The sequence below is a fragment of the Volvox carteri genome (genome assembly GCF_000143455.1).
Source record: "Volvox carteri f. nagariensis unplaced genomic scaffold VOLCAscaffold_20, whole genome shotgun sequence".
Classification (NCBI taxonomy): Eukaryota; Viridiplantae; Chlorophyta; class Chlorophyceae; order Chlamydomonadales; family Volvocaceae; genus Volvox; species Volvox carteri.
The window spans coordinates 590,321-612,899 of NW_003307563.1; the positions used below are offsets into that span (position 1 = coordinate 590,321).

The 22,579-nt window shown below is 55.3% G+C and overlaps 1 protein-coding gene across 1 annotated transcript; it reads left to right on the plus strand.

The window, feature by feature from the left end:
• Positions 1-13,192: 13,192 nt before the first annotated feature.
• On the plus strand, positions 13,193-21,967 carry VOLCADRAFT_91218 (uncharacterized protein; the record flags this gene model as incomplete). The annotated part of the gene is made up of 12 exons (XM_002950686.1): positions 13,193-13,431; positions 13,820-13,967; positions 14,295-14,423; positions 14,629-14,742; positions 15,277-15,359; positions 15,668-15,793; positions 16,025-16,169; positions 16,538-16,756; positions 17,148-17,509; positions 17,846-18,753; positions 19,279-19,752; positions 21,126-21,967. 12 exons carry the CDS (start codon positions 13,193-13,195, stop codon positions 21,965-21,967), a joined length of 3,789 nt encoding a protein of 1,262 aa, XP_002950732.1.
• Between the last annotated feature and the right edge of the window lie 612 nt (positions 21,968-22,579).

Below are 22,579 nucleotides of genomic sequence, written 5' to 3' on the forward strand. Positions count from 1 at the left end.
ACGGAGTTGGGCCGCTGTCGACCCGACAGATTCCGTTGGATGCTGGTGGTGGGTGCGGAACCTGAGCGATCCACTGAGATGTTGGCTAGGGTGACTAGATGAGGGTGCCCCGAAATAATACCGGGGAAGGCATTGTTTCGCCGATAGCGGCCACGGGTGAAGATATACCCCCCTGTTTCACACATCATACATGACAGTGCCACGGGGCACAACACGAGCAGAAATCATATGAAAAAGAAAGTGAAAAAAACCAAAATGCCACGAGTTTGATGGGCGACAAATAGGTGCGCAATGCAACATCAACGTACGGCATCTAAGGAAAGCGCCTTGCAGGGCCCTAATATCAGCTTACCCGATATGACCGCATCAGTCAGCTCATTTCTCGCAGTGGAGGACATGCGAGCGGAGGTGTCCCAGGCGGGCATCACCCAGGCCACATGCTGCTCCTCAGCCACCCGCTGAAGCTCCGAAACCCTGCAATACAGGATGCCACGTCACGCAAACATCCACCCTCCCGAAGTCACCTTAGCCGACACAGTGCTGTGCTGTGCTGTGCTGTGCTGTGCTGTGCTGTGCTGTGCTGTGCTGTGCTGTGCTGTGCTGTGCTGTGCTGTGCTGTGTTGTGCTGTGCTATGTCAACCTCCATATATTCCCATAGCTCTCTACCGCATCCCCCCTCCCCTCTACACACAGACATACACACATACACACACACGCACACACACTTGCCCTCCGCCGCACCTGCGGTGGTTGCGCATCACTGTTTCCGTCAGGTCCGCATTCACGCACAGGTCTGCGTCTATCATCCCCGCCAGCGGACTGTCAACCGCCGTCATGGCGACGTTGCGCAGCACATTCACCGGCATCAATGCCGACAGGGCCGCATCCACAACCAACTCGTACAGCAGCAACAGCCGCAGTACACAGCTCTCCCGTGCTGACGGCGCGGTCTTCAAAGGCTGTGGCTGCCCCTTGGATGCCGTTTTGAATGCGGATGCGGACTGGTTGCGCCCCAATGATGCCGCTTCGTGCCGCATGAACATATCTTCTAGAGCGGCCGTGGCGTTTTCGATGACGGGTAGGTGTGCTGGGAGGAGCCCTGGGCCTACAGCAGTGGCTGTGGCTGTGGCGGTATTGGTGCTGGCCTCGGTACTGTTGGTAAGGACGAGTGGCAGCCACACGGCCGCCACGACCACGACTCCGGGCAGACTGCGGCACTGCGCCTCGAGCGCCTGCAGAGGAAGGATTCAGGGTTTATCGCGCATGATGATTACAGGCAAATAGCTATGTGCGCATCGTACGCCATTATTGGATTGTAAGCCTAAGCCCTAGCTAGATTGTTCCAAAATGCGAAGTGGGTTAGAAGGGATGTGGGCTGTTTCGACTTGGGTCGGATTACCTCACCTCGAGCCGTGTGAGAGTTGCCGGCGTGAAGAAACCCAGCTGGGGAAAGGTGGCAGGGCGACTGCTCCACCAGACGCGATGGAGGCGCATGCTACGTACGGCATGTACGGCAAATAATGCAGAGCGCGCGGTCAGGAAACTGGTGTAATCATACGGGAATGCGGGAAGTATCGTTAGGTCGGGAGGGCGGGAAGGCCTCGGGATAAAGCCAAGCTTGCGGAGGGCATGTTCGAAACTTGTTTGAAGGGTAGCGCAGTCCAGCTGCAGATTTTATTCATCCCACCGGTTGTTGTATGCTGTGAGCTGGCTGAACTCCCCTTACAGTATTACATGGTGAAACATATCCTCCGTTTCTGGAACCGCCTTCAAAAGCAAGTGGGGTCCATTGCTCATGCAGTTTTACGGCAGGAGATAACCGATGCTCTGACCAACCCGGAATGGGAGGGTTGGGGAACCTCAATGTTACAACTGTTTTCCTTCTTGGAGTGCAATATTTGGAGCGGAATACCGCAAGAAGTCGTGGGGGTAAAGGAGCGTGTTGACTGGTTGTTGAGTAGGCCTCTACCCGAAGGGGCGATGATAACGGCACTAAGAGAGCGTTTGATGAGCGGCTGGGACCATACGCGTCTGACTGTCTTGCCAGAGGAGTACCCATCAGATGGGAAGCAACCGGGAGTGCAAATGGCGAAGTATAAGCACTGGATGGGGCTGCCCTTTTCGGGAGCCGCAGCCGTCATGTGGCCAACACATGCTAAGGTTTTCATTCCTCGTTTAGCACATCGTAAGCTAATGCAGTTTTGTTTATGTTGCTGGGCTCTGGAGGCAAACAGAGCATGAAGGGGCAAATGCCATGTCCCCAGGGAGCAGCGGTTTTGCCGCTGTTGTGGTACTAATAGCCAAATCGAGAATGAAAAACACGTGTTATTGGAATGCCCAGCCTATAATGATATTCGTGCTGAAGAGGGATTCGATCATCAACAGTGCATGTTGGGGGCCATGAAATGGGAACCAGCACGCCTGGCAAGGATGTTGGAACGTATGTGGGCTCACCGAAACTCAGTTACCCCCTTTGGACGCTAGTCTGCGATGATGTGCGGTGTTTTCCTTTCCTCCGTGGCTTTTAGGCGTTGTAGTATTGGCCTTGGGCCTTCGGCTCGAATGGGTAGTTTTACAGGTATGGGGTCACGCACCCCCAGCCATGTTACACACATACACACACACACACACATAGATCGGGAGGGCAGGAATGTATGGCTGGTTCCTTCCGTTGCCCTGGCTGGGGCTCCGGAGTTTCAGTGTTAGGAGGAAATCGAGAGTAGGGAAACAGGAGTTAAGAAGTAGGATGTAGGACGTAGGATGTAGAAATGCGGGCGCGCGCGAGACCGTTTGACCGAGATCGACGATCGAAAGAGACTTACCTCCGACTAAGATTACCGGCAAGGTAACCTTCGAAGGTGCTGCCATTTGGGCTGAACGGGTCGTTGAAGCAATTTAGCATGAGTGCCTCGGCTGAGGTGTTGCGGAATTTAAGACTGATGCTTTTGCTGGATTTCGGAAGCGCTGTTTTCCGCAATCCGCTGCTGCCAGCAGCGAAGACCGCCAATGGAATAATTAAGTGAATTAGATGCTCAAGCAGCATCCTTGCTCGCAGCATTTTCGCAGGTTGTCGCTGTGTTTGGTGCCAGCACATCGCGTTGCGCGCCGACGATTTGTCACCTGGCAGCAGGGAGTTCTGACCCTTGCAGCAGGGAGTCCTGACAAATACCACTAAGTCGCTTTTAATATTTCATTAAAAAAGAGATCGATGGCCTCAGAGCGAATGCCCCCGGCGTCCCCAATCGCGCATGCCCACGAAATCGCCTCACGGAACGTACGGGAATCGGTCGTATTTGACTTGCGTGATAAAGCGTGACAGTTATGGTTAGGCATGGTTCAGCATTTTGGCAGCGAAAGTCGCATCTTGTCGCATCCTGCAGCCTGCGGCTGTGTCCTAACGTGTAGGTAGTGCAGGCTGTATCATAGAAAAATACGTAATGCCGTGAAAGGCCTAGCGTTCGGTATTAGGCCATCGATCCCTCTTTTTATTAAATATTAAATATTAAGGTGATTTAACGATATTTGTCAGAACTCCCTCCTGCAAGGGTCAGAACTCCCTGCTGCGAGGTGACAAATCGTCGGCGCGCAACACGATGTGCTGGCACCAAACACAGCGACAACCTGCGAAAATGCTGCGACCAAGGATGCTGCTTGAGCATCTGATTCAATTAATTATCCCATTGGCGGTCTTCGCTGCTGGCAGCAGCGGATTGCGGAAAACAGCGCTTCCGAAATCCAGCAAAAGCATCAGTCTTAAATTCCGCAACACCTCAGCCGAGGCACTCATGCTAAACTGCTTCAACGACCCGTTCAGCCCAAATGGCAGCACCTTCGAAGGTTACCTTGACGGTAATCTTAGTCGGAGGTAAGTGCGCGTTTCCTGTCTCTTTCGATCGTCGATCTCGGTCAAACGGTCTCGCGCGCGCCCTCATTTCTACGTCCTACGTCCTACTCCTTAACTCCTGTTTCCCTACTTTCAATTTCTTCCTAACACTGAAACTCCGGAGCCCCAGCCAGGGCAACGGAAGGAACCAGCCATGCATTCCTGCCATCCTGACCTAACGATACTTCCCACATTCCCGTATGATTACACCAGTTTCCTGACCGCGCGCTCTGCATTATTTGCCGTACATGCCGTACATGCCGTACATAGCATGCGCCTCCATCGCGTCTGGTGGAGCAGTCGCCGTGCCACCTTTCCCCAGCTGGGTTTCTTCACGCCGGCAACTCTCACACGGCTCGAGGTGAGGTAATCCGACCCAAATCGAAACAGCCCACATCCCTTCTAACCCACTTCGCATTTTGCAACAATCTAGCTAGGGCTTAGGCTTACAATCCAATAATGGCATATGATGCGCACATAGCTATTTGCCTGTAATCATCATGCGCGATAAACCCTGAATCCTTCCTCTGCAGGCGCTCGAGGCGCAGTGCCGCAGTCTGCCCGGAGTCGTGGTCGTGGCGGCCGTGTGGCTGCCACTCGTCCTTACCAACAGTACCGAGGCCAGCACCAATACCGCCACAGCCACAGCCACTGCTGTAGGCCCAGGACTCCTCCCAGCACACCTACCCGTCATCGAAAACGCCACGGCCGCTCTAGAAGATATGTTCATGCGGCACGAAGCGGCATCATTGGGGCGCAACCAGTCCGCATCCGCATTCAAAACGGCATCCAAGGGGCAGCCACAGCCTTTGAAGACCGCGCCGTCAGCACGGGAGAGCTGTGTACTGCGGCTGTTGCTGCTGTACGAGTTGGTTGTGGATGCGGCCCTGTCGGCATTGATGCCGGTGAATGTGCTGCGCAACGTCGCCATGACGGCGGTTGACAGTCCGCTGGCGGGGATGATAGACGCAGACCTGTGCGTGAATGCGGACCTGACGGAAACAGTGATGCGCAACCACCGCAGGTGCGGCGGAGGGCAAGTGTGTGTGCGTGTGTGTGTGTATGTGTGTATGTCTGTGTGTAGAGGGGAGGGGGGATGCGGTAGAGAGCTATGGGAATATATGGAGGTTGACATGGCACAGCACAGCGCAGCACAGCACTGTGTCGGCTAAGGTGACTTCGGGAGGGTGGATGTTTGCGTGACGTGGCATCCTGTATTGCAGGGTTTCGGAGCTTCAGCGGGTGGCTGAGGAGCAGCATGTGGCCTGGGTGATGCCCGCCTGGGACACCTCCGCTCGCATGTCCTCCACTGCGAGAAATGAGCTGACTGATGCGGTCATATCGGGTAAGCTGATATTAGGGCCCTGCAAGGCGCTTTCCTTAGATGCCGTACGTTGATGTTGCATTGCGCACCTATTTGTCGCCCATCAAACTCGTGGCATTTTGGTTTTTTTCACTTTCTTTTTCATATGATTTCTGCTCGTGTTGTGCCCCGTGGCACTGTCATGTATGATGTGTGAAACAGGGGGGTATATCTTCACCCGTGGCCGCTATCGGCGAAACAATGCCTTCCCCGGTATTATTTCGGGGCACCCTCATCTAGTCACCCTAGCCAACATCTCAGTGGATCGCTCAGGTTCCGCACCCACCACCAGCATCCAACGGAATCTGTCGGGTCGACAGCGGCCCAACTCCGTTCCTGGTCAGCTCGCAAGTCAACTTTATCCCAGGTCACCACTGTCCATCAACTAGGGGCGCAATACATTCCATCATCGGAAGGATTTTCGACCCTAACAGGCCTCGATCCCGGGATCTCCCGGGGGCATTGGTGCGTGCCCCGTGGTACTGTCGTACGTAGTCGTAGTAGTGTTACAAACACAACCCTTCTCTCCCTCCCCCTTTTTTCGTATATGTTTCCTGGCTGGTTCAGTTCCGCTGTCCCGGAAGTCCCATCTTCGCGAGCTGTGGGAGGAACGTCGGGAACTGTTTCCCTTCGCCCTGGAGCGCGGCTATGCGCTGGGACACAACGCCACAGACTACCACAGGTGATAATGGTAACCGCTGTGATATGGGTATTGATTGTGGGGTTGTCGTAGCAAGAAGTGACCATGCTTGTAAGAATATATAGGTGCCGCCGCCCGCTGCCTGGCCTGGCAGAGGTTGAACACACAAGACATGCAAGGTGATGTAGCTGGCAACTGACACGTGCGGTATTTTTAACCAATTACTGAAGTTGCCGTTCCCGCATCACCAACTGACTGACCCAGGTGGTTCACAGCCAGGGAGGATTACGCCGTGGACTACGCGTCGGGTTATGAACCATGGTTCATATCGTCAAGGTGCGGATGCGAGGGGTTGGGGGAGGCGAGCTGCACGCGGCCTTGATCGGCCTGGGATGTCGATTTGGAGTTCTAAGCGATGCGAGGGGTTGGGGGAGGCGAGCTGCACTTGGGGTAACCCGCCTGCGAGAAACCAAGGAGGCATGGGAGGAGATGACATGATGTTTTTCTCACAAAAAAATGCAAAATTTATGACCTTGAGAACGGTAGATTATTGCTTAAAAAAGCAATGAGAAATGCTTTTTGTTAACCTTACTGCTGGCGGAATGGTGCTACCCATTCCACATCCTTTCGGGTCTGCCTTCCCTGAACGTTCTTGCAAAGTGGGTTGGCTTCCCCAACCGCTCTCTATACAGCGAGACAGCCCAGCCGTTCGCTGGGCACGGATTAAAGGGCCATGCACTTTTCCCGGCTTCCAGGAAGCCGACACAGCCACAGTTTCCTGACTTGTCGCATCCTCAGGAAAAGTGCATGGCCCTTTAATCCGTACAGCGAAAACGGTGATTTGACAGTGGCAAACTTGTTTATATTCGTGTGATGTTTGCTAACAAAGATACCTTGTAATAGAGGTTAGTCAAGGTTATCCAGAAGGCTTTACAGCTGGGCGAGATATTATGTTTGGTAATTTCACACGGACAGGCCGACACACGGACACACCGACATGATCATTCATAGAGGGGGCCCCGCCCTCCACGCCGGGGCGCCGCCCAAATATGTAAGCTCATAATAGTTGGAAGGCATCTTAAATGAACGAGCACAGCGTGTTACACCTAAATATGTACTTAAATTGAAGATCTAACAGCCGTGGCCCCAATTGCCCCCGACTTGATTTGCTGTCCTGCGCAGGAAATTGCTTCCCATGTACGATGGGCGCTTCAGGTAAGGCAGCCGTACTGTTCATGAATAGAGCAGCCCGGCCTTACTGAGTGCCGTGATCGATCTGGTGGGCTGTACATGACCCATGGGACCCTCCAGCTGGGGTTTACGCCAGTTCATGGTGTGACCTAGGTGGCATGCCGTACATGTGCAGGTACACGCTTTCTAATCATACGCATCCAACTATCCCTCCATCAGAGGCTACTACGTGAACAAGATTGTGGCAGTGGCGCACACCGCCAAGCTTCTGAAATTTCGGGTGCTACCTGACGTGTGGCTGGTGCACCGGGCTCATGAGGTACAGGCTTCGAACTGGGGATGGAGGCATAAACACCAAAACGACTCCGACTCGCCATTGGACCAGGTGTGGGTGGGTGTAAGGCGCTGGGGAGAGATGGGTCCTGGGCCTGGAACTGCCCTCATCATCACTTAGGGTTTTGCTCCTTCTCCTCCTTCTCCTCCGCCTCCTCCACCTCGCCTCACCGCTTGTCTGCTGTCTTCACATAGCCCCCGCGACATCACTTCACTTGTCCCTCACCTGGATGACCCCACAGAACATAACAATCAACGGGACACCGGTGCTCCCCCGCACCGCATTCTTCGAACGGAACAAGTATTTATATGCAAATACTGTGCGGCATATGCGGAACCTGTCGTACGTTCCCGTGGTGGACGAGGCCACAAAGCATTGTCGACAGGTGCTGCCCTGGTGGGATGGCGGCAGCAGGGAACGGTAAATAGTAGTGCAATGTGCAGTTCAGTTTCCGCATCAGCGCTTCGGTCGGATTTGATGGATCCGATTTCGCTGGAAGTAACCTGCATATCGTGACAAACCTTGTACGGGTGCGAAATAGTTGTACCAGTCGTAGTGGTAGTGGTAGAGGGTGCCAGGGGTTCAGCAGCTAGGTTGTTCCAGGGTGTGCGGAGGAATGAGACGTCACCGCGCCGAAAAGGTGTCGGGTCGGTTATGATTACCGTTAATCGAATAGGAGGGAGGGCAACGTCACCAGTTGGTGAGGTGTAACACAAATGTGGAATGTGATGGTGCCGGTTGGGTACGTGCCCCTGCCCCTTGCTTCCCGTGGATACGGCTAACTGTGTGTAACGAACGAGACGTGTAAAAAATATACCGCGCTCCCATTTAGTGCTGTTGATCAGCTTCACAGGCCAGACGTGCACCGTGTGTGTGCGCGTATGCATGCGTGTGTCCATGTGTTCGAGCTGTTTTAGGGGGCTAAGCCAATCGGATCAATAAATACACGAGCAAACCCGAAGCATGTTACCGGTTTGCAGCATGGCAAGGTGATATGTAGGCATCAGCTGAAGGTATGAGAGCATCCTTGGGAAGCCAACCCTTCTCAAGGTGTCATGGATTGAGGAGTGCCGGGAGCCGCCGCTGCAGCTGGCGCTGCGTAAGCACTTGTGATGCTTATTACGCCGTTACACTATGGCCAGCAGCCCCCATCTCCCGTATGTTAAGGAAAGTCCTGAAATCCGACTTGTTGTGTGGTAAACAGCTTTATCTCAAGTTAATCGACCAGACCTCAGAGCTCCAGGTTAGGAGGCGAGGGTCCCTCCATCCGCGTGTCTACAAATTCGCGCCCCAAATCGCTAATCATTAATCTTTTTAGTGGATCGAATGCACTTTGTGGACCGCGCGCCTTCGCCGAGTTCTTCTGCAAACTTAAACGAAACCCTTAAGACCAAAGCGTTCCCAAATCCCCAGCAGTCCCTTCATAGTTGGATGAAACAACGTACAAATCATCATGTGTTTATGAAGTAGAATGGAATCTGCTGCTATGTGGCCGCTGATGTAAGCCCTTGATGGCTTAGTCATCAAGGGTCAACCTTCCTTCGTTCCGCCTATCCTTCCTGGAATTTCCGTACATGGTCCAAAATGAATTGGATAGATCAGTCTGAGGGCATAGTAGGCTTGACTCCCTGGCATGATGCTTGCATCAATTGGCTGCCTTTGGAGAGCCATACACGCGCGCAAAAAGGAAAAGCTACGGCGCGATTAGAATCATGGCATGAGCGAAGGTTAACGACCTACGGATCCAATCTTAGCGTATGCGCGCCAGACGCCCACGTTTTTGCCGCCAGGTCCGCTAGTTTCCGCAAGCTCAGATTTTTTGCGATTTAAATGTGATTGCTGCCCTCCCCGACGAAGCAAGGGCTGCCGCTCAGCAATACCCCGTACAGCCAGCAGGCGATTGTATTCCTAAGACTTCGGACGGGGATGAGGTGGGCCCACGCGTCACAAAATGAAATGAAATGAGGTAAAAAAAGGGTAATAGCTGATACGTCACCAAAGTTAGGAGCTTTGTAAGCTGTATGATGCCCAACAAGCATCCGATGCGATTCGCGGATCCACGTTCTGCCTTCAAGCAGTTGACTGGGAATGGGCTTGGGGTACAACTATGGTTTGCTATCCTGTCTTCAGGGTTCAGAATAGAGGATAATCACTTTAAAGTACACCATTACCGAAAGAACGCCAACATAGGACCGCACTTGCTTAAACATAGCATCTGCAGTCAGTTAACAAACATGCTCCGGTGCACCGGTAGTGAGCATGCTCAGGCAGCTCAGGCTAATGCCCGGCGGTGCCTCCCGGTGCACCGGTAAATTACGTGCACAGCTTGCTCCACCGTGCTCAGGGCCCTATTCGGTCCCAAACTTTAAGGATTTTCCTCCGCACTCCTCCCCTGCTCTGTGGTCAGTCTGGTTCACTTTCCGGCTGACAGGAAAATTTCCGGGGAGGGCCCCGAAAGGTTATTCAGAGGGTTTCGAACACGACCGAAATTTTTGGGTACCCTGGTGAAGAACCCTGTGGAGGAGGGTAGGATCCGGTCTGGAATTGGGGAAGAGCTCTGTCTGCGGGAGACCACCTTATACTGAATGAATAGGGTTTTACACTGGCCGGGCCACACCACAGTGCAGGGCAGGGCGCGTGTTTACATCTCTTCGTCCGTGTGATGATTGGATGGATGAATGATTGAATGAATGAACGAATGAAAGGGGTGGTTTTACATGCCCCTGGTTCGGGTCGGTTCGGGTGGTGGTACCTTTTTGTTGAACACATGTCGTATGGTCGAGTGCCGGGGGCCCTTAGCAGGGCTGAAGCACAGCGCAAGGCAAGGCGTGTGGATATGTCTGTTTGTCTGAACGAACGAGTGAATGAATTAATAAACGGGGTGTCAAAACTGTGAGCGGCTTGCCATGCAGACACACCTCTGGTTCTGGTCGGTTCGGGTGGTGGTAACTTTTTGTTGAACACACACACACACACACACACACACACACACAAGAAAAAATGACTGTATGAATGAATGAGTACGGAGTACGGTAACAAGGCGTGTGGGGTTCCTGCCACTTCCTGCCCCATGTACGGAATCGAAACCAACACACGAGAGATACTTGTAAGTGCTTCCCTTACAGGGTCTCATAAAGTTCCTTCAACTCCCGCGATTCTGTATGCCTGCCTGAGAGTTTCGGGGCAGACCCTGCAATTGGTCTAAATTGCTCGGTAGAAGGGTTGAAATTGGCACGGGGTCTACACCTGGGACAAGTTGAATTGCCGGGACAGGCCCTTGAATTGGCCTGACAGGGACACGAATTGGCCTGGCAGGGACATTCCGACAGTCAGAATTGGCCTGTTCGGGGTGTCGAATTAGGGAAGCACAGGAATTGTGCGACCGGGGCAGTCCAAAGAATTGCTCTCCCCGACCTTGTGCCCTACCCTCTTGTCGTGGTCAGCGCAAGACCGGGTAGCGCCTTTCATAAGCAGCGGCACTGGGGCGTAGTTGGACAGCGTGTTACAACGTGGTCGGCTAGGGGCACGGCCCACCACTACTGAGCATGCTCACAACCGGTGCAACGTTGAAGTCTGCGCTAAATTTCGGGGTACCAATTTCTTAAGTTTAGGAAGTTGGTAGGACGCGTTATTAGTAGGTCAAAATATTCTTACAAGCTTGGGACCGAATAGGGCCCCGAGCACGGTGGAGCAAGCTGAGCACGTAATTTGCTGGTGCACCAGGCATTCGCCTGAGCATGCTCATTATCGCTGCACCGGCATGTTCGATGAGACAGTGCAGAGACAGTGCGGATGGGAAGGCTGGAGGGAAGGCTCCGCCCGTCACAGGCCAGTACACAATTTGCTGCACTGTTGGCTAAGGAGGAGTGAAGGACATGTGAACTGAAGAAGACTCCTCAAAGGGCAGGATAGTGGAGGAGAGTGAGGAGGACGCAAGTGACGGATTTTGGAATCATATTGTGCTTATAGTGTTTGTTGACATGGCGATGTACGGTAGGAGAAGGTATGGGGAAAATGTGCATAGATGGAGTGCATAGTGGCATGGGCAGGAATGACTACTGGAGACGGACGTGTGGGGGTGCTTTTAGACTCCTGTCCATACTAACAAATGGCATGGATCTGAATGTAAAGAAACTATTCCGGCCTGCTAAAGACAGACTTTGTCGTCTAAAGACAGCAGGCTGTAGACGAGTCGCCCATTAGCTGCGGAGGGTTGCAGAGCGGTCAGGATGCGGCCGAGGGTCGGGCACAGGATACGGGTGGGAAAGAGTAGGATAGAAATGTGGAACCCCCAGGGTAAGGATGGCAGTAGGGCCCAGGATGGCGGCATATTTGGAAGGGTCGACGCCAACCCGCCAAGGATGAGGATGGCGGAGGGGATGCAATCGCCAGGATGCGTGTTGTTCTCGAGGACAGAAGATGGCAGGGTGTAGGATGTATCCAACCTACAGGATGCGTGCCCGGAACCCCTCTCTGCACCCCTCCTTTAGCTGTGCAGTCTATATCCGAGCTATAGTCCATCCAACTATAGTCAATGCAACGATTGGCTAAAAAATCGTCTATAGACCGACTATAGACGAATGGACTGTATGGCAGGATAGTTGGACTGTAGTTTCTTCCCATTCCACAGACGGACACAGCGACACATGCAGTTCCTTATTCTCCTATCAAAGCAACGCCAGCGTTGCAATTGCTTCCCAACAATCCTTTGTTCTCTGTGCTCTCATTCTTTTGATTCGCATACACTGGCCATGTTTGGGACGACTGCAGCACGATTTTTCGGCCCACGAAAGCTAATTGCCGCGCATACTTGTACCGCTCACCCTCCTGACATTCGTCAGTGCAAACTTAAACAGACCGAGCCAGGTACCAGGTCCAGCCTGGGAAGCTTGGAAAGGCAGTAGCTTGCGCGGCGCGCCAGGCGGGAGAGGCATAAACACGTCCATGACTTTCGACCTAGCTGGCGTTTGGTTGAAGGATGCGGGGGTTCTAGCATGCGGGTTTCGTGTGGTAAAGGGCAAGCAGAGCTAAAACACAGCAGTCAGGCGCCCAAGACAATGACGTTCTCAGGTTCAAGGCCCTGCATGTGTGACTATACTTGAGCGCCGTTCCAACGCGCTATGCGACCAACTGCCATGGCCATGGCCTTCATAGGCTTAAGTATATGCATGATACTGACTATTGGGAAGAGCAGCATTGTGTCGACTGAAGCGAGGCTAGATGCATATTTTTGAACCTACACATCTTTGCTCACAGTGTGCTTGCCACCGAGCAACAAGGCCCAGATAAACGATATAAATATGTATCATAATCGACGTATATGATGAATGTGTATAACCGATGTATTTGCTTGGGCATCCTGCGGACTTGTCCTTCATACAATGTACTTGACAAACAACGACAGATGTACGACAGCAGAAATGAGACCAAGCGAGACAACTAACATACTCGGCTTGTTGATCATTCGATAGCCATGGTCGGTATTGATACTAGCTGAACTGGGAAATTCATTGTGGGAAGCTGTGATGTCGATCATCACCGGGATTCTAGTTTTCTCTTGTACTACGTAGCCGGGCTTTTCGTTTAGGTTTCAGATCAGCGGGGGCGTAGCTAAGAGTAACGATTGAGCTCGGTGAGGTTACGGATATCGTAAAAGTACTTGCTGAACGAGGCAATCGTTTTCTGCGCATGGAATCGACGTGTCCTGCCAAGCGCAGCTCCTAGGCTTTTGGTTGGCTACAGACGCTGTTATTGCAAGTCCTCAGGGCAGCCGCCGGAAACATGGGACCAAAGGGTCTTCCGACGGGGCACAAGCAGCCGTCTTTGCAACAGCAGAACCAGCGCCAGCAGCAACAGCATCAAGTGCCGCCAAGCCGGGTGCAACCTGCGAAACCGACTGCTGACTCCGATGCCCACTCCAACGCCTCCGTCGATGACGATGTGCCGCTGCCGCTCGTCGACCAGAAGTACCTTTCGGACAAAAAGTTTGGGGAGTTTTCCATTTCGTTAAGCAGCAAACGGTAAGAGGAGGAGCTGGCGGATCGCGGGTTTGGCCTTTCCTTTATGTGCAGCCTTGGGTGTCCTGCTTTGTGTTTGAATAGATACGTGCTTACGTTTACAAACTGGGACAAAGCTGTTCTGATGGGGCAGGGATTACTATCCGCCACTGATCACGAGGCATGATAAGCTGTGAACCTGTGGTTATTTTCACGGGAAGGCAGGATATGAAGAACTTGTCATGGCTCCAATGTATTCATGGCCTCTTAAATGTTGAGCACCGTCCTTCAACCCTGCCGAAGTTCAATCGTCCCGGCCACCTCGACATACTCCAAGCTCGCAAACTACAGCCCAAGACAGTTCGCCTCGTGAGACACCTAATACTGCTTGCTGGGGCGCCTTGCGTTGTAGGGCGCTGTCTGAGGTACTCCGCTATGAGCTTTGCTCCTTGGTTCAGGCGGCCTCCATTCCCGTATGCCTGGGGCCCGAGGATGTCATCGCCAAGGCCAAAACGGGCACTGGAAAGACCCTGGCATTTATCATCCCGACGATTGAAAAGGTGGATCCCATGCTAGGGTAGCTTTACACGGGGTCTGCATCGGGGACTGGTTTCATCACCGCGTCCCGAAACAGCGGAATTCCACTATGTGGTGATGGTTAATGGTTCCCCTTCGTCAATGAGAGGGAAGCCCCAGGATTAGTGGTTTTCGCGATTCGTCCCCAACCCATCGATGTTTTACCCACCCCACCCCTCCGCCTAGAGCAATTTGTTGGTGAACGTTGTTACAGCTTCTGCGCTTGCACTATCTCCAACTCACATATCCTATTTAACACCCATGTCCATTTTACTTCGTATCGCCTCCTGCCTCTGCCTCGCCCTCGCCAGGTTCTTGCCCGCCGCGCCCCACCTGGCAAGGTGTCAGCTCTGGTCCTGAGTCCCACTCGGGAGCTGGCTCGTCAGATTCAAACGGAGACGCACAAGATGCTCACATTCCACCCAGGACTGCACTCCATGGTGGGTGGGGAGAGAGGGGGTGAAAGGCCAGAAGGGATCCTCGCGTAAGCCAGGCCCGGGAAGTGAGTGAGGTTGAGCCAAAGGCAGGTGGAGGCTTAGGGAGAATGGGCCCTTCCTGAGCCCGCTCCACTCAACCTTCAACAGCCTTATCGTGGAAAACCAAGTTTTGCATTGCCATACGGGGCCCATGTTGATAAATCCGCAGGTGGTGTATGGTGGTGTGGACGTGAAGAAGCATCTCCGGGCGCTCAGCCAGCGTATGCCCGACATCTTGATCGCCACACCGGGCCGCTGTTGGGACATTATGACACAGTCACACGTAAGAGCGACGATGATGTGTGCGAACGAACTGAATGTGTGCACAATTGTGCATGTGCGCGTGCGTTCTTATGGGTCAGAACCGCCCAGGTGGTAGGGACCAAAGAAAGAGCTGAGCTACGAGGCGGTACTGAGCTGCTGGGACGCTGTGTGCTGTGAGGGTTGTTCCTGTTCATGGGTACACACGTGTGTGTGTCTCTGTTTCTGCAGTGTGCCATCGAAGGGGTCGCACGTCTGTTCTTACACTCGGCAGCATGTCTGCGAAGTGCGTTGCGCTTCGCATGACCGTAACCAGGCATGCATTCGCTGCGGCAAGCTGCTTCGCTCTGGGGGACTCTTTCGCCTTCCAGATACCTCAGTCGCAGACATGTGCTACAAGCCCCACTTTTGCAAGCCAAAGAAAAGCACGATAATGACTTATAATTTGGGTGCTGGTACGTGTGCTCGAAGCCCCATTCCCCTTGAGACATACTTGCTATGATAACCCAACTCAGCCTATTGAGGAGCAAGCACATTCGCACTCGTCTCCACGCAGGATCGCGCGCTGACCACCGTCCTGGACAGCACCCGGGTTTTGGTTTTGGACGAAGCGGATAACCTACTGGATATGGGCTTCAGGTAATGGGAACGGCAGAGCCAGCTAGAGGGAGAGGAAGCCCAAAAGGTGGATTTGGTGTGTAGGGTAGGGCCAAAGATGGGAGGCGGGTAGTTGCGAACCAGCAGCGCTACATCGGGAAGTAGGTGGATGCGATCAAGGCGTAATAGATGCTTGGACTGGAGGGGAACTCTCTGTAAGAGGCATGACGGTCCTGCTAGGCATGAATGCTGTGTCATAGCCACGCCGCAGGGCATCCTGGCTCCTATTACCTTGCCCCGCATTGGTCTTGAGTCGGCGGATTTTCTACCCTCCCTTTCCCCTCCGCCAGGCCGCAGATTTCTAAGATCCTGGGCTCCTTGCCGCCAACTTCCCAACGTCAGACGTTTCTCTTCTCCGCCACATTTCCGGCGGACGTCAAGAGCCTGGCGGATGTGGCTCTGAAGCGACAACACAGGTATCATCATCGGGAGCAGAGAAGGGGCTGAGAAGGGACCCAGAGGGCTTGGCAGGGCCCAATTGCGGGGTGCCTGGCCTAAAATAGTTAATCGGCCGCAAGGCTTGGATCGGGCTTTATTGGATTATTGGCTGGGGGTTAACTCGCCGAACAGGAACCATTTGCCCATAATTGCTTTCTTGTGCTTGGAACCCCAGCATACTCCGTTCCTCTCCTTCCCTTCTCATGCAGATATGTTGACGCGGTGGGTGAGGATGTCGCCACCCACACACACGTGGAGGCCAGCAGCCTGGTGGTGCCGCTGCAGCGAGGGGAGCTGGCGCTGCAGCTGCTGGGGCTCATTGCGGCACACATAGCGCAAGAACCTGACTACAAGGTAGGAGCTTGGATGGAAAGCCGCCTGGGTTATGTATCGGGGATATGCAAACCCCGGATACGCAAGGAATGAGGGGCATAGAAAAGAAACGGGTTGCCGTGCATGTGTGACCGTACCTTTCTGGGCTCGGAAACGCGGAACAGCGGGTTGGATGCGCAAAGAAAGGTGCACGGAGAGTGCATGATGGGATGCATACCAGGCGAACGCTATTCGTTGCAGCACTCAGGGTATCGCCGTCTTGGCAACGGGGCATCCTGAGGATTAAGCTATCAGAGCTATCAGTTCGCCCGTCCACCGGGGCCCCGGCTGTCCTGGAGGAGTTTCGGTTGTAATCCCGTCCGGACTTTTCTCCTTCCCTTGGCGAGCAGATAATTGTATTCCTGCCAACCGCCAACCTGACGGCCTACTATGCTGAAGCCTTCACTGTCGCGGGTTTGCGCGGCGTGTTAGAGATCCATAGTCGCAAGAGTCAGGCACAGCGGGACAGGGCCTCGGCGCAGTTCCGCTCCGAGTCCCGACTGGTGATGTTCAGCTCGGATGTGTCCGCGCGAGGAGTGGACTACCCCAATGTGACGTATGTCATCCAGGTGCGGGGGCTTGTAAGTAAGCGTAGGTGCATGTGGAGGTCTGTAATGGCGTCCGCTCCTGCAGTATCTACTATAGGGGCCCACGACGCATCAACGTTTTCTGTTTGAATAAATCCATAAGGGTGGCGAAAGTCGAATTCTCATTGCTCCCCACGCATAATATGGCGTGGCCTGGGTAAAGCTCCTGGTGACGTACGGCCGACATTATGAGATGTCCACCCAGCGCCCAGCGCGCGGGTCCACTCTGTCTGGTGTTTTTTTGTTGAAGGTCCCCGCCACATCCTTCCAGCAGTTTCTTTTTTTCAATCCCGACCCTCTTTCCTCGGCCTGTCGTCATGTACGTATCGTGCGTCCTTCTCACGCGTCCTATCATTTTTATCACCCTATGCAGCTGGGCGCCCCAGCGAACCGGGAGCAGTACATCCACCGCGCTGGCCGCACCGGACGGGCGGGACGAGCGGGACAAGGAACTCTGTTGCTCGCGGATTTTGAGCGGCCCTTCCTGGACCGCCTCCGGGATTTGCCTATCACGCCATTACAGCCAATGCAGCTAGCATTGCCGGGGTCATTAGCCACCAGAGCTGGACGTTGCGGGGGTGGCAACGGCGCACCTGCTGCAGGACCGATGACGGAGGCGCTGCTGCGGGATCCCCAGGGCGTGCTTGGGCGAGTGGCGAACCAGATTGACTATGCCACCCGCGCGCGTGCCTATCAGAGCGTCCTGGGTTATTACAAGAGCCACGAGGTGCTCAAGTAGGTGGAAGCTGGCTGCCCCGCTGCTCTCGCCGGGCCTAAGATGTTCGTCTTTTCAATGCACTTGCGAATGTTTCTCTTTCTGCACGCGCCGCGTTGCGGCCTCGATCACTTTAAGCTTTGTTTCTTGTGTATTGGTTCCAGATCGGTTCTTTTGCCGCTGTCATCCTCTTGCGTTCTCACCCCGAGATTGTTAGCTCTTCTCGCCCTGCCATGCCCAACCGTCTCCTCCCAACTCAATACGTATTTGCATGACCTCGTTTCTTTTTACATCTAGCCATCAAGTCATGTTGCGCTCTCCTGCCGCCTCTTCCATTTCTCTCGCCACGTGTGCAGGTTCCGTTCCGAGCAGGTGGTTGGCCTGGCCAACCAGTACGCGGCGGAGGTGCTGGGATGCCCCACACCGCCGGGCTTGCTAGCCAAGACAGTCGGCAAGATGGGGCTCAAGGGAGTACCGGGGCTCGTCATCGTTAAGGAAGGACAGCAAGGGCAGCCGCCACCCAGCTCTGCTGTCCCGGTTGGTCCGCCACCAACGCCGGGCCAGGCCGCTGCAGCGGCGGCAGCAGCTATGGTGGCTGCTGGGACACAGCGTGCTGGGCCTTCCGGCCGGAGTGGTGCAGGCTCCAGCCAACAGCAGTTGCAACAACACGAACAGCAAGAGGGAGGGGCAGCAGCACCCGCGGCAACAGGGGCGGCAGGAGCAAGAACCGGCCGAGGGAATGGACCGCAGCAACAGCTTTCGTCAGGGCTCTCTGCGGCAAACGGCTCTGGCTCGGCTGCTCAGGGACCGCAGGATCTTGTTTCGGCCCAGCCGCAGACTCGGCTGACCACTCAACAGGGCGCTCCTGCCGGTGGCAGGAACGGTGGCAATGAGCCCCAGTTGCTACCGAGGGCGCAGGTTTCCCAGACACCTGCGCCTGGGCTGCAGCCTCAATTTCAGCAGCAGCAAAGGCTTCAATCCGGACGAGGACCGGTGGCGGACCAAGCGCCGCGAGCTCCAGCTCAGCAGCAACAGCAGCAGGTTGGTGCAGCGCTGGTCGAGGCGCGAGGGGCTCGGGGCGGAGGGCGCCAGGCGCCAGCGGGGCCGGCGGGGCAATTGCAGCAGCAGCCCGTTGATTTGGTCGGTCCCGCTTTGCCTCCTGGTCTTGGGCCGTCTAGTCGCAGTGAACCTGTCGGTGTGAACAGCTCGCTGCCTGTGGCCTCTCCGCCTGTGGGCACTGTAAGCTCGAGCAACTCTGTCCAAGGTGCCGCTGCATGGGGACCGGAGCAGGTTGCAACGGTAGCAGTGCCGTCGTGGAATCCACAGGCGACGGCAGCCGCTGCTGCTGCTGCGCCGAATAACATGGTGATATCGACAATGCAGCGACCGGACATGGGTTTGCAGCCTAGCGCCGTGCCCCCAACCCAGCCGCAGCCGCAGCAACAGCTGCCGCTACAGCAGCAACAGCTGATGCTGCAGCAGCAGATGACTCTGCAGCAGCATTCGGACTTCGCGTTCCAAAGGCAATACGGAGCAGCTCTTGCTCTCTCGCGCGATGGGGAAGTCAGCGGCCGGGCTGACGGCGTCCCGCAACAGCTGCAACAGCAGCTGCAGCAACAACAACAGCTGCAGCAGCAACAACAGCTGCAGCAGCTGCAGCAACAACAGCAGCCGCAACACTTCCAGCTACAGTTTCTCCAGCAGCAGCAGCAACTGCAGCAACAGCACGGCGGCAGCGGCGCACAGCCAACTGATCCACCTGCTACCCATGCCACCGCTGCCATGGCAGCTGCCGCGGCAGCAATCAGTGGCCAGCCGTACCAGGGGGGCTTGCCTCCGGGGGCGCAAGGTGCTGCTCCGGGTGTCCCTCCGCCAGGTGGTGCGCAGCAATCAGTTTCAGCAGAGTACGCTGTGCTAGCAGCCATGCTTAACATGCCGCCACCTTACGGATTCATTCCTCCACAGCATCAACAAGCCCAGGCGCTGCAGCACATGCACACCCAGGCCCTTTCGCAGACCCAGGTCCCAGCGCCGCAGGCCATTCAGCAGCAGCAGAATGATTTGACCCGCCAGGCAGCGGCTACGCCTGTGAGCATAGCACAACAACAGCCGGTGCAGGCCCAGCAGCAACAAAATATGCATGCCCAGCAACAGCAGCAGCAAGTCTTGCAATTCGCACACGCTCAGGCAGCCGCTATGGCAGGCCTGGGTTTTTTGCCGGGCAGGGTGCAGGTCCCCGGAGGTGTTGATGGTGCCGTCGGCGGTGAGTCCGGAGCGTCAACTTCGGGGCAACCCGTAACAGCTGCCGGCACTTACCAGCACCGGCAGATGTCGCAGGGCCTTGGGTCACGGGTGCTTGGGCAGGATGGCCAAACGTTAAGTGGCGTTAGCGGGCCATTAGACCCAAGCGCTGCCTTGCTGCAAAACTTGGCAAGTCTTGGCGGCATGCAATCCAATCCTCAGGAGGCTGCGGTGGCTGCAGCGGCAGCTGCAGCAGCAGCGGCGGCGGCCGCGGCGGCGGGTCGGCGCGGCGATGGGGGACCAGCGTCTTTGAGTACTCACCAGCAGCTGTTACACCAACAATACCAGCAGCAGCAGCATTTGCAACAGACACAGCAGCAGCAGCAACAGCTGTTCCTGCAGCAGCAGCAGCAGCAACAAGCTCAACAGCAGAGGACGACGCAGCAACAGCAACAACAGCTGGTGAACCAGCAGCAAATGGTGAACCAGCAGCAGCAGCAACATGTCGTGCAGCAGCAGCAAGCTCAGCAAGCCCAGCAGCAAGCTCAGCAAGCCCAGCAGCAAGCTCAGCAAGCCCAGCAGCAAGCTCAGCAGCAACAAGCTCAGCAGCAACAAGCTCAGCAACAACAACCTCAGCAACAGCAAGCTCAGCAGCAGCAAGCTCAGCAGCAGCAAGCCCAGCAACAGCAAGCTCAGCAGCTACAGCAACTACACACTCAGCAGCAGCTACAGCAACAACAGCAGCTGCAACACCTGCAGCAACAGCAGCAACAACAACAGCAACAACAACAGCAACAACAGCAGCAGCAGCTGCAACAGAAACAACGGTTGCAGCAGCATGCGGTCATCTCTGGCGGAGCGCATGCGCAAGGTGGAGCTAGTAATACATCTGCCGTTCGCCAACCACAGGTACGGCAAGTTGTCATATCCATGTCGTCCAAATGTATGATTGCTGGGTGCATAGACGACGCTATGGATTGCGTTTGGCTTTCTTTTTTTTGGTTGAACATGCTACAGTTAGTTTCTAGCGTCTGCGCTTTGGGTCTTTGGGCCATTCTGCAGTCCTCACTGCCTTGAGCTTATGTACTTCATCTGTCATTTGGCCGAATATTCTTAACTGCGTGCCGTGCTAAGCACGGGCTGCTGGACCGACGACTTACTTGCAGGGGCCTTTACTCGGACAAGCGCAAGGTCAAGGTTCGACCCAGCAGGGTCTCCGGCAGCAACAGCAGGGTCCAGCAGGCCCAACTGGGCCCACGGCTCAGCATGGTGCAGGGCCACACCAGGTCGGGGCCCCTCGGGGAGCCCCTCCAGGCGGGCCAGTGGCTGCAGGGCGCGCTGGCGGAGCCGCCGTGGCCACGCCCGCACCGAGACCGGCATCTGCAACGGGTCCAGGTGGAGGTGGTGGTGGTAGTGGTGGTGGCCCCGTCCGCTGGTGGCATAAGCAGCCGCTTAAAGATCAAGCGGCGGAGATTACGGAGCGAGTAGCAGGCGCTAAGGGACTGGCTGCTGGGAGTGACCCGGCGCTGAAACAGGCCAAACATCACTCACAGCCACAGCAGCAGCCACAGGGTTTGGCAGGGCCATCAGGCAACGCAGTTCTGGCCGCAACCACAAATGGGCCAGCCTCTATTGGGCGCACAGTACAGCAGCCACCCCCACAACAACAGCAGCAGCAGCTCCTGCAGATGGGCAGGGCTACAGCAGGACTAAACTCCTTGTCCATAGGAGCAAGTAACACGGGTGGGATTGACGGCCCTGCACTCAGCAGCGCGAATACCGGTGCAGGGGCCAGAGGCCAGGGTCCCGCTGCGGCGATGGCAGCAGCTGCTGCAGCGGCTGCAGAGCAGGCGCAGGCGCATGCTAAGGCGCAACAGCAAGTGCAGGCATTGTCCTTACAGCAAGCATTGTTGCAGCAGCAACAGCAGCAGGCGCAGCAACAGCAAATCCTCCTGCAGCAGCAGATGCTCCAATACGGAACCATGGGTCAACAAGCGCCGTACTTTCTTGTGGGCCAGGCACCGTTGACGGCGGTGGGGCCCCAGACCAACACCGTCTACGCCAACGCGCTGCAACAGCAGCAACAGCTGACGCCTGCACAGCATCATCATTTGCAGCAACAACTAACACCCATACAGCTGCAACAATTACAACATTTGGCACCTGCACAGCAGCAATGGTATCTGCAGCAGCTCGCGCTGGGAGGCGGAGCGGCTCCGGAGTGCAAGCAGCAATAGCCGGTCCAGACGCTGGGCATCGATCACGCGTTGGTCGCTACATGGGGCCTGCACGGTGCGGCGCCGTCCACCGGAGGTCGTAGGCGCGTCAATAGGAGGACGATGTATGCTTTAAACTGCATGGAGATATGATGGCCGGCTTTGGGAGTGGGACTGGGGCCTTTGTTTCTTAAATCCAGTTGGATGTTTGGTTTACGTGTTCGATAAGCTGTACTAAAGTTGGCCATGGTGCCCGGCTATACGCTGCGGCAACCAGCGTTGTGTAGGGAGAGTTGCTAGGTAGGTTTTCTCTGAAGCGAATGGCGCATTGCTGGCATTTGCTGCAGCTGTGGTGGCTGTTTGGTGCGGTCACTACGTCTCCGTAGTATTTTCCGTTCATGAATTGGTCTGTTCCCAACATTTTTGTGGGTTATAGAGTATCGCCACGCCTAGTAGGCAGGGCTTTCTGCATCATGGAGGATCCGTGGACAAAGCGCGTGGGGCACCGGACAGGCCCGGTGTGCATGAACGCGGCGGCGGACACTGGCGCGCTTCCGTGTTCCTCAGCTGACATGCTTTCCCGCAAAGAGGCAGTGGCTGCACGCGTCTATATGGCCGCCGCAGCCTTGAAAG